The sequence below is a fragment of the Oncorhynchus keta genome, chromosome 19 (assembly GCF_023373465.1).
Source record: "Oncorhynchus keta strain PuntledgeMale-10-30-2019 chromosome 19, Oket_V2, whole genome shotgun sequence".
NCBI lineage: Eukaryota > Metazoa > Chordata > Actinopteri > Salmoniformes > Salmonidae > Oncorhynchus > Oncorhynchus keta.
This window is the reverse complement of record NC_068439.1, coordinates 44,514,309-44,526,435: the sequence shown is the minus strand read 5'-3', so window position 1 is coordinate 44,526,435 and position 12,127 is coordinate 44,514,309. Positions and strand designations below refer to the sequence as shown.

The following is a 12,127-nucleotide window of genomic DNA, read 5'->3' as shown; positions in this document are numbered from 1 at the left end:
ATGTTTGATGTTGGTGAGGGAGATAAAAGTCTCCAACTTGGCTTAAGGGATGATCAGTGAGATACACCTGCTGGAGCGCGTGCTACGGGTGTGTGTTGCCATCGTAACCAGTGAACTGAGATAAGGCGGAGCTTTACCTAGCATGGACTTGTAGATGACCTGGAGCCAGTGGGTCTGGCGATGAATATGTAGCGAGGGCCAGCCGACTAGAGCATACAGGTCGCAGTGGTGGGTGGTATAAGGTGCTTCAGTGACAAAACGGATGGCACTGTCATAAACTGCATCCAGTTTGCTGAGTAGAGTGTTGGAAGCTATTTTGTAGATGACATCGCCGAAGTCGGATCGGTAGGATAGTCCGTTTTACTAGGGTAAGTTTGGCGGCGTGAGTGAAGGAGGCTTGGTTGCAGAATAGAAAGCTGACTCTAGATTTGATTTTCGATTGGAGATGTTTGATATGAGTCTGGAAGGAGCGTTTACAGTCCAGCCAGACACCTAGGTACTTATAGATGTCCACATATTCAAGGTCGGAACCATCCAGGGTGGTGATGCTAGTCAGGCGTGCGGGTGCAGGCAGCGAACGGTTGAAAAGCATGCATTTGGTTTTACTAGCGTTTAAGAGCAGTTGGAGGCCACGGAAGTAGTGTTGTATGGCATTGAAGCTCGTTTGGAGGTTAGCTAGCACAGTGTCCAAGGACGGGCCGGAAGTATATAGAATGGTGTCGTCTGCATAGAGGTGGATCAGGGAATCGCCCGCAGCAAGAGCAGCATCATTGATATATACAGAGAAAAGAGTCGGCCCGAGAATTGAACCCTGTGGCACCCCCATAGAGACTGCCAGAGGACCGGACAGCATGCCCTCCGATTTGACACACTCAACTCTGTCTGCAAAGTAGTTGGTGAACCAGGCAAGGCAGTCATCAGAAAAAACAAGGCTACTGAGTCTGCCGATAAGAATATGGTGATTGACATAGTCGAAAGCCTTGGCAAGGTCGATGAAGACGGCTGCACAGTACTGTCTTTTATCGATGGCGGTTATGATATCGTTTAGTACCTTGAGCGTGGCTGAGGTGCACCCGTGACCGGCTCGGAAACCAGATTGCACAGCGGAGAAGGTACGGTGGGATTCGAGATGGTCAGTGACCTGTTTGTTGACTTGGCTTTCGAAGACCTTAGATAGGCAGGGCAGGATGGATTTGGTCTGTAACAGTTTGGGTCCAGGGTGTCTCCCCCTTTGAAGAGGGGGATGACTGCGGCAGCTTTCCAATCCTTGGGGATTTCAGACAATATGAAAGAGAGGTTGAACAGGCTGGTAATAGGGGTTGCGACAATGGCGGCGGATAGTTTCAGAAAGAGGGTCCAGATTGTCAAGCCCAGCTGATTTGTACGGGTCCAGGTTTTGCAGCTCTTTCAGAACATCTGCTATCTGGATTTGGGTAAAGGAGAACCTGGAGAGGCTTGAGCGAGTAGCTGCGGGGGGGGGGGCGGAGCTGTTGGCCGAGGTTGGAGTAGCCAGGCGGAAGGCATGGCCAGCCGTTGAGAAATGCTTGTTGAAGTTTTCGATAATCATGGATTTATCGGTGGTGACCGTGTTACCTAGCCTCAGTGCAGTGGGCAGCTGGGAGGAGCGAGGCATACAGTAATCACAGGTGTTGATTGGGAGAGCTAGCTAAAACAGTAGGTGAGACAACAACAGCTAATCAGCTAGCACAACAACAGCAGGTAAAATGGCGTTGACTAGGCAGAGAGGGTCGGATTAACTACACACAGAGCCTGAGTGCGGCTGGGGCCGACAGATAAAAACATAAACAAGCAGAATGGAGTACCGTGATTAATGGACAGTCCGCATGCATCAGCTATGTAGCCAAGTGATCAGTGTCCAGGGGGCACCGGTGGATGGGACAGGGAAGCTAGCCTGGCGAGTATTATCCAGGTTAAAATAACTGGCTGGCTGTGCAGAAGGTAAAAGCCGCTAGCAGTGGCTAACAATGACTAAATGGCTTGGAGCTAGTTAGCTGGTTAGCTTCTTGAATGTGTTCTAAAAATTACAAATAATAGCGATTCCGTATCACATTGGTATAATCAAATTAAAAATCGAAAAGAGATTGAAAGTAAATATGGGTCCAGTGAGTGGTTGGGCTGGCTGGGGACGCGGCGATTCAGACAGTTAGCAGGCCTGTGCTAACAAGCTAACAGTTAGTAGGCCGGGACTAAACGAGCTAGCAGTTAGCAGACCGGGGCTAAACAAGCTAGCAGTTAGCAGACCGAATTAGCAAGCAAGCAGATAGCAAGGGCTAGAAAGTTAGCCTTTGGGGGACGTCGCGATGGGGTTAAGTCTGTTTATGCCTCTTCATGCGGTGACATCGATAGACAGGTCGTGGGTCCGGATATTGTAGCCCAGGAGGAGTATGCTTTGGTGGTAGCACAGGAGCTCTGGCCGGGCTAGCTTCAAGCTAAGTGGATGGAAACGCTAGCCAGGAGTAATCATCCGAGGTTGCGGTTAGCTAGTTAGCTAGTTGTGAAGATCCAGATTAAAATGTTCCGTTTGCGGTGGGAATCCGGGGATAAAAATAATAGGTCCGTTATGCTCTGGTTAGAGTCGCGTTGTTCGAACTGCTTTCCGAGCTAAAGGTTAGCTGATGACCACTAGCAACGGTTTGCTGCCTGATAGCTGGTAGTTAGCTGGCTAGCTTCAGTTGAGGGGTTCCGGATCCGAAGTAAATATAAATAAATAGGGGAAAAAAGCAGATCCACGCTGCATTGGGTGAGGCGGGTTGCAGGAGAGTATTTAGATGTTGAGGTTTAGCAAAATGTTTTAAAAGATATGCAAAGAAAAATATGAAAAAAAACGATATATACAAGGGACACGACACGACGTCTGACTGCTACGCCATCTTGGATCATGTGTAACTGAGCTTATTGCCGTTTAAGCAGGCAAAAACTGGTATTATGTAGCATTGGGCTAAAGCCACTCAGTTAATAGGAATATGACTTTTGGATCGCAAACACGTTTATCCTACATGTCAGATTTCAATACTGACCGATGTCATAACGTGGGAGGTTGTATTTTCGAGTGAGACATTGATCAGAATTTTTTGCAATATTCCTGTAATTGTCTCTCATTTAGTCCACCACATTTCTCCTATTTGTCTGCCTCTTCAGTCCAGGGCATAGCCAAGGGAAGAGTTTTGAGTTGGGGGTGCTGGAATTCTTGGAATTAAATGTTATTTACATGATAGAAGGCATTAGCAAAATATATATATATTTTTTTGAAATTCGCTATTCCGGCAATTTCTCGCATGAAATAGCCTTCATTTCTCAGAACAAGAATAGACTGATGAGTTTCAGAAGAAGGTTTTTTGTTTCTGGACATTTTGAGCTTTTAACTGAACCAACAAATGCTAGTACTCCAGATACTCAACTAGTCTAAAGAAGGGAACTTCATTTATTTATTATTTCGTGTTTATAATAATTTGCTCCAGATACTCAACTAGTCTAAAGAAGGCCGCCAGTTTTATTGCTTCTTTAATTAGCTAACATAATTGCAAAAGGGTTTTCTAATGATCAATTAGCCTTTTAAAATGATCAACTTTGATTAGCTAACACAACGCGCCATTGGAACACAGGAGTGATGGTTGCTGATGATGGGCCTCTGTACGCCTATGTAGATATTCCATTAAAATCAGACGTTCCCAGCTACAATAGTCATTTACAACATTAACAATGTCTACACTGTATTTCTGATAATTTTGATGTTAATTTAATGAACAAAAATGTGCTTTATTTAAAAAAGGACATTTCTAAGTGACCCCAAACTTTTGAACGATAGTGTATATAATTGAGTTAATAAAGCCGCATACGAATATGGTCTCTTTTTTGTTTTCTTGAGTAAGGCAGCTCCAACATGCACTTGTTTCAGCCTAGCTCAGTGCTATCTGTGGTGGTGGTGGTGGTGGGGCATGCCAAGAGGAAATACTGAGCGTTGCACTGTGATTGGCTCAGTGTTCTGTCACTCATGGGGACACTACATCGAAAATTCAAGCTCCTTGGGTGGTGCCATAGAGTTATATTCTAAGTGCCCATCCAAGAAGGCTCAAGGTCATTGGCCACAGATGAAATTACGTCAAATCACATTATATCTACAGTAGCTTTGATCATGTCAACATCATACTTTCAAAATCTTAGCTAGCAGTCATCATCATGAATCAGGTCGACAGTCTACTGTCAAATCCTTTTTAATCCTTTTTATATGAAGAGAAATTATAGATAAAACGTATCGGTGCTCATCGGTCATTAGACATAAACATTACAAGTTGGAAATAGCTAATTCAACAATGAGTGTTTTGGAAGGAATCAGTGGCTAACTGCAAGCATTGCAAAGCAATCATTAGCCTGCTATTCAGTGGAGTGGCTGGAAAATACATTTTGAACTTTCATCCAACTCGGAATTATAAAGAGAGCTATGACCTTAAGATCATCATGACTCAACCTTTTTTTTGTTGAGTTCCCAGTTGTCTTGAAAGCAGAGAATGATGACAAAGTCTGATGACAAAATTTGGTCACAAAGGAACTGTTCAAGTGAACACAGCACAACAAGGTAAGTCCTAAAATGTATTGTATGCTGCTGAATAAATTATGTAATATGCCAGGGAGATATGTAATACTGTAGCTAAGAAAGTAATACTAAGTGTATTTTGTGTAGTAAGCTGTTAGTAGCCTCACCCTAATAATTTGGTCTATTTTCACCTCTTAATTTTACCTACCTACTGACTTGGTGGTGCACATGTAACCTATAACCTGTTTTTGAGAAATGTAATCATTGAATATTGTAAGAGCTTTGATTGTCTGCTTATATGCCTCCATTTATCCCTCGGTTCTGACTGTAAGAACGGCCCATGTTCTGAATTCTGTCGCTGTACATTTCAAAAGTGCTGAACAAATAGTTATATTGACTACGTCCATCCTAGCTCGCTCATTAATGTCTTCATCAAAATTACGGATTGCCTCTTATCCACTTGTCGTCCCCTTATGCCATAGTTTGTGCATCTCAATTGTCAGTAGAAACCACAATTGTTTAAGCAAGTCAGCCATGTCAGCTATGTTTTTTTAAAGGCAGTAAATGAGGTTGGTTAAGAGCAGGGAATAGATGTGTCACGCCCTGACCTTAGAGAGTGTAAATGTAAGTGTAAATGTAGAAAGATATAAATGTAAGTCAGTCAGGATGGGAAGGAAGAAGATTTGACCGTCTTGTGGTAGTAACAGACTAATATTCAACTTCATCAAATAGGCCTACACATTTCATTTACCATGGAATGAGCCTTGCGTAAATAAATAAAGTATGTGTGTGTACAGTTTATTCGGAACGTATTCAGACCACTTGACTTGGATTCGGGGTAAACTTTGAACATATAAAGGAGTGTAAGAGACTGGTTTTTACATCAGAAGTTAATGGTTCTCTGTAGAAAGACAGATGACTTTGGAATCTGTTAGGTGGACGGGAGGAAGTCACAGGATTGCTATATGGGAAGTGGATGGACATCTGTGGATTAGGCGAAGGAGGGGTTGAGGTCAGGTCAGATCCCCAGAAGGGAGAAATGATGGTTTATTATCCTATTATCCTCTTCCTTTCGAACCATAAGATGTAAGGATTGGAGAGAAGGAGGAGTGTCTAAAGTGGAGTATATATACTTGTAATGATGGAAACATGCCTTCGTCTGAATACAGCTATGTCGACACTTGGTTAAGCTTCTCTAGTGTCCGTGAGTTATTTACTCTGAAAAATTAGAACAACTTTTTGCACATTTTATTACAAAATGACAAAGTAAAAATGTATTAAAAATAAAATACAGAAACACCTAATTTACATAAGTATTCAGACACTTTGTCATGAGACTCGAAATTGAGCTCAAGTGCATCCTGTTTCCATAGATCATCCTTGAAATGTCCACCTGTGGTAAACTCAATTGATTGGACATGATTTGGAAAGGCACATACCTTTCTATACAAGGTCAGTTGACAGTGCATATCAGAGCAAAAACCAAGCCATGAGGTCGAAGGAATTGTCCGTAGAGCGCTGAGACAGGATTGTGTCGAGGCACTGATCTGGGGAAAGATACCAAAAAATGTCTGCAGCATTAAAGGTCCCCAAGAACACAGTGTCCCCCATAATTCTTAAATTGAAGAAGACTCTTCCTAGAGCTGGCCATCTGGCTAAACTGAGTATTCGAGGTAGAAGGGCCTTGGTCAGGGAGGTGACAAAGAACCCAACGGTCACGCTGTCAGAGCTCCAGAGTGCCTCTGTGGAGATGGGAGCACCTTCTAGAAGGAGACCCATCTCTGCAGCACTCCACCAATCAGGCATTTATGGTAGTGGTCAAATGAAGTCACTCCTCAGTAAAAGGCACATAACACCCCGCTTGCCAAAAGGCACCCAAAGGACTCCCAGACCATGATTAAAACTTGTTGTGGATAGGGGCCGTATTTTCACTTTGGATGAATTGCGTGCCCATAGTGAACTGCATCAAACCCTGTCCTAGATTGCTAATATATGCATATTATTATTACTATTGGATAGAAAACACTCTGAAGTTTCTAAAACTGTTTGAATTACTGTTGATTGCCTGCCCTCATAGGGCAGGCAATCTTCCAAACAAGTTTTGAAATTCTGAAAGTCGGGGCAACTTTGATGTCATCGCCCCCTTCCTTCCCAACAAGTTATGGATCTGGCATCACTTCCTCCGCCTTCCACTAGATGTCCTCGTTCAATAGAAAGTGTAATGGAGCATTTGCTGTGAACTTTGACCTAATGGGAGGGAAAATAGTCTGTGTCGCAACAGAATGCCATTATGCTGTGGCGCATTTCTCTGTGAGTGCTACGGCTGTTCCAATCAGCCCCAGATGAAAACGAATGATCCGGTTGGAACGTTATTGGATATATATGATTATAACATCCTGAGATTGATTTTGTACTTAGTTTGACCAGTTTATTCGACCTGGAATATATCTTTTGGAAGTTTTCATGCAAGTTATCTTGGACCAGCAGTCAGTTTTTGGGCACGTGAGCTGAAAGTGATAGCAAATGCAGCTACTTGGACACTAGTATTGGACATTATGGAACAAAACAATGATTTATTGTGGAACTAGGACTCCTTGCACCACATTCTGATGAAAGATAATCAAAGGTAAGGGAATATTTATGTTGTAATTTTGTATTTCTGTTGACTCCAACATGGCGGAGAAATATTGTTACGCCTGAGCGCCGTCTCAGATTATTGCAATGTGAGGCTTTAATGTTTTTTTTTAAATCTGACACATCGGTTGCATTAAGAACCAGTGTATCTTTAATTATATGTAGAACATGTATCTTTTGTCAAAGTTTATGATGAGTATTTCTGTTATCTGGCGGATATTTTGGAGGAATTTCTGAACATGGCGTCTGTCACGCCCTGGGGCCTGTTGCACAAAAGTAGAATTAAGACATCCGGGATAAATGACTCAGCTGAGCTCAATGAAGCCAAAACATGTGCGTCCAGGCTTAATTGGTTGCACAAAGACCAAGCCAGGATGAGCAGACACGGATTCATTAAGCCAGGTGAAACCAATCCTGGATAGGTGCGCGCTCACGGCTCACTCAAATAGACCCCGCCACAGATCACAGATTAACTGATTTACCATGGCAACTAGAGCCGCGTACTTTTCCCCGTCGGAAGCACAAATCCTCATGGAGGCATACGAGGAGGTAAAAGATATAATTAAGAAGAAAGGCAACACCGCCACAGTGATAAAGCAAAGAGAAAAAGCGTGGCAAAGTATTGCAGACCGCCTGAATGCGTAAGTAGTGCACAATTACACACTCACCGCTCCGCTGAAGCATCACAATTACAATTCAAATATTTAATTCACATCTCCAAAAACGCAGTTGTACTGTAATTATGAAACGGTTAAATTTTTAATTGAAATGCACTGCAGATATGAGTGAAATTGTGTAAAGTAAGTCCATCACACTGTATAAAGCTATGATAAATTATTATTAAAGCCTTACATTATTATTTAACGTTACTACGCTCAGTGCGGTTTAATCTTAGCCGTTGTACTCTGCTTCTTATGTTGTCCACCGTTTTTTTGTGTTTCTCCTGCTTTCATTAATGTAAAGCTGCTTTGACAGAATGAAACAATTGTGAAAAGTGCTATATAAATAAAATTTAATTGAATAAATAGATGAGCTATAATAATAATCACTTTAATTTATATAGCGCCTTTCAAAGGACCCAAGGTCGGTTGCTCACTGCACTGCAAAAATGTCTTTCTTACTTAGTATTTTTGTCTTGTTTTCAGTTAAAAAAAATATCTAAAAAACATCTTGAATATTTTCTTGAGCAAAATTACCTAGGAAAATAAGCAAAAAAATCTGCCAGTGAAACGAGAACTTTTCTAAAATTAAGTGTTTATGGAAAAAGTAAACTTATTTCAAGAGAATTTTTATTATATTGACAGATTTTTTATTTGCTTGTTTTAAGCACACATATACTTAAAGTTTATACTTATTTTGCTAGGTCATTTAGCAAATCAAGAAAATACATCTTTATTTAAGTTTTTTTTTGTTGATATTTTTACTGAAAACAAGACAAAAATACCAAGTAATTTTTTGCAGTGTGACTCCATTAAATGTGTGTGTGTGTGTAGATTAAACATGAACGGGCCAAAACGGACATGGCAGCAGGTCAAAATCAAATACAAGAACATTCTGCAGAATGGTATGGTCCCTGACTAATATTTAACAAAGCACAAGCATATATTGTACCCAGAAGGTGCCTGCTCACACATTGTCTGTACTGTTTTAGCAGTGAAAAAGAATACCCACAGACAAGGCACGGGTGGTGGGTCACCAAAGGCTGACCTTACCCCAGCAGAGGACATGGCCTTGGAGCTAAATAAAGGCAGGCCCGTCTTAGAGGGGATCCCTGGGGGAAAGAGACGAGCATAGGTTCCTCCCAAGATGCCACCCGCTTCATTCAAGGTATGTCCTTCCATCTCTACATGGGATACAACCACATTCATATTGAATCAATTTGGACTGTCTGACTTTGGTTTACCTATTGCCTTGCAGTGTCTGGCAGCACTGTGTTCCTGTTAGAGCCACCAGCACAAGCACCAGACGATGCTGATCCAGTGAGTACTCCATCAAAGGCATACTGTAGGCCTGGCATGTCTTGTCTACTAGCTTCAATATGAATCCGATTAAATGTGATAGGGTGAAGGCCCCAGTGCAGCAGCAACAGCACATGATGGAGACGATGATGATGAGGAGGAGACCATCTCTCTGGATTCCAGAAGGCACGAGGTATCATGGTAAGACTGTGAAAGTACTATTTACTCTACAATGGTGAGGAGTCCTCATCAAAATCAAAAAATCTCATTTCTTTTACAGGACCCAGATGCTATACAGTGGGAAAACCAGCCTGGCAACATAGTGCGTATTAATAAAAGGACACCACATCCTGCCAAATTCCAGCTGCGCTAATTGTATTGTGTTCACAGAGCTCACAAGCTATCAGAAAGTTGTATGGCAACCACCTCCGGCGCCAAATAGAACTGGCAGACATAGACATTCAGTACAAGAAGAAAAAGATGGAAAATCTTGCACTGGAGTCCGAAATAAAAAAGAGGACAATTAGGAAACTGGACCTTGAAATAAAAAAACTTGAGAGGGAGGTGAGATATGCCTTCAATGTACACTGTATGCTAACTGTAACACAAATGTATAAATCATTATTTGTATTTCCTCCCCAGCTCCAAGAAGATGACACAGCTCAAAATAAAAATTAGGTATATTCTCGTAAAGTCAAGTGAGCCATGACATATGAGCTCTTATTGTGAGCACACAGGACGGTGGCATCTTTCTAAGGTTTTTTTTATTTTCCCAGCAATCAGTACAACCAAGTCATCGTTATAAGGCATCGCCCTCTTTTGCCCACCCCCCCAGCACCAGGTGTGGCCACTAGCCTATATGAAGGCCCAAAATTGTGTGTTCCTTTCTGCTCTGACAATGGCATGCCCATTCGTGCGAGATGTGGTGGATGAAGAAGCACTTGTGCTGAGGAGAGCCTTCAGGCGAGAAAGGGTCTTCAGGGACCGGTTGGACCCACTGGCCTTCCCTGACGACCATCTATATGAAAGATACAGGTTTTCTGCAGATGGCATCAGGTATCTATGCAGACTACTGGGTCCCAGGATTAAGCACCGCACTGCACGGAGCCATGCACTGAGTGTGGAGCAAATGGTTTGTGTGGCCTTGCGCTTTTTTGCTAGTGGAGCCTTCCTGTACTCAGTGGGGGATGCAGAACAGCTGAACAAGGCCACAATTTGCCGCACAATAAGGAGTGTGTGTCTGGCTATCAAAGCATTAGCAGATGTCTTCATCTCCTTCCCTGGCCACAGAAGACTCTGTGACATCAAAGAGGAGTTCTATAGGATTGCAGGTAAGAGGATCTACAAATTACAGGACAACTGTTAACACATAGTAGGATACTCATTACTTTGTGTGACAGGTTTCCCCAATGTCATTGGTGCAGTGGACTGCACACACATAAGGATAAAAGCCCCCTCAGGTGCCCATGAGGCCGATTTTGTGAATAGGAAATCCTTTCACAGCATTAATGTTCAGGTGAACATAACTTTTTGATATTGTCCATTGACGAACACTCTGCATTGCCAGTGATGTGCATTGATTGGTGTAATATTCCTCATCTTATGATTTCAGATGGTCTGCAATGCTGACTGTGTGATCAGCAATGTTGTGGCAAAATGGCCTGGCTCAGTCCATGACTCCAGAATCTTTCGGGCCTCTGAAATCTATCAGTGCCTATCACAAGGTAAGCCACACAACCCCTATTTATAACCATCATTACATTTACATTTACATTTACATTTAAGTCATTTAGCAGACGCTCTTATCCAGAGCGACTTACAAATTGGTGCATACACCTTATGACAACCAGTGGAACAGCCACTTGCATCTAAATCTTGTTGGGGGGGTGAGAAGGATTACTTACCCTTACTTACCCTATCCTAAGTATTCCTTGAAGAGGTGGGGTTTCAGGTGTCTCCGGAAGGTGGTGATTGACTCCGCTGTCCTGGCGTCGTGAGGGAGTTTGTTCCACCATTGGGGGGCCAGAGCAGCGAACAGTTTTGACTGGGCTGAGCGGGAACTGTACTTCCTCAGTGGTAGGGAGGCGAGCAGGCCAGAGGTGGATGAACGCAGTGCCCTTGTTTGGGTGTAGGGCCTGATCAGAGCCTGGAGGTACTGAGGTGCCGTTCCCCTCACAGCTCCGTAGGCGAGCACCATGGCTGTGTCAAGAATATCACTGTGTTTATGAGGTAGTAATGATGAGATTTTGTGTTGACAGGTGAATTCTCTGGTGTGTTGCTGGGAGACAGGGGGTATGGCTGCCAGCCTTTTCTCTTGACACCTTTCACAGACCCCCAGGAAGCACAGCAGGCCTACAACCATGCCCATGCCAGGACCAGGGCCAGAGTTGAAATGACCTTTGGCCTCCTGAAGGCACGCTTTCACTGCCTTCACAAATTAAGGGTCAGCCCTGTTAGGGCATGTGATATTACTGTGGCTTGTGCTGTCCTCCACAATGTGGCCTGCCTGAGGAAGGAGAGGGCCCCCAGAGTGCCACCAGCCATGGACTGGGACAATCCGGCAATCTTCCCTGATGACGACAGTGGTCCAATATAGGGACCAATAGGTGTTGAATTATTTTAGTTAGTATGTGTGCTTTCAATTTTGGTTAAATATGTCCTGCGGTGGCAGAGGAATTTGGGTTTTTTTGGGTTCGTTTTTTTACGAATTTGGCCTCTTATGATGTTTGTGCGGTATACTGTGTATAATACAAGGCTGCAGGGAGGCTACTGCATCCATTCATTTGTCTGTTCAGTTGATGTGTATGGATTTGTCCTGCATTTATTTTAGTGTGCAGACATGCAGGGTGTGTTATATACAGACCTTTGAATGTGTATGTATCATTTTGTATAATATGCTTGGATTCTGTGCTTTCCATCTTGTAGAGTCACTGTGACTTCAGTTTCGAAAGGAGCTGATGGTTTACCTGCTTTGTTTTGTCCT

General features: G+C 43.0%; 1 protein-coding gene across 7 annotated transcripts; it reads left to right on the top strand.

Moving 5' to 3' along the window:
• Positions 1-7,056: 7,056 nt before the first annotated feature.
• Positions 7,057-12,127, top strand: LOC127909404 (putative nuclease HARBI1). 7 transcript variants are annotated; one of them, XM_052470644.1, is made up of 9 exons: positions 7,424-7,827; positions 8,680-8,750; positions 8,838-9,013; positions 9,104-9,165; positions 9,248-9,708; positions 9,787-10,475; positions 10,545-10,660; positions 10,757-10,868; positions 11,403-12,127. In XM_052470644.1, the coding sequence occupies exons 6-9, from the start codon at positions 10,004-10,006 to the stop codon at positions 11,738-11,740; spliced, it is 1,038 nt and encodes a 345-aa protein (XP_052326604.1). In that variant the 5' UTR covers positions 7,424-7,827; positions 8,680-8,750; positions 8,838-9,013; positions 9,104-9,165; positions 9,248-9,708; positions 9,787-10,003; the 3' UTR covers positions 11,741-12,127. The 7 variants fall into 7 exon arrangements, with proteins under 7 accessions (XP_052326607.1, XP_052326604.1, XP_052326603.1 ...); XM_052470643.1 differs by having other exon boundaries at positions 8,680-9,013; positions 9,787-9,822; positions 9,921-10,475; XM_052470647.1 differs by lacking the exons at positions 7,424-7,827; positions 8,680-8,750 and adding an exon at positions 7,057-7,178.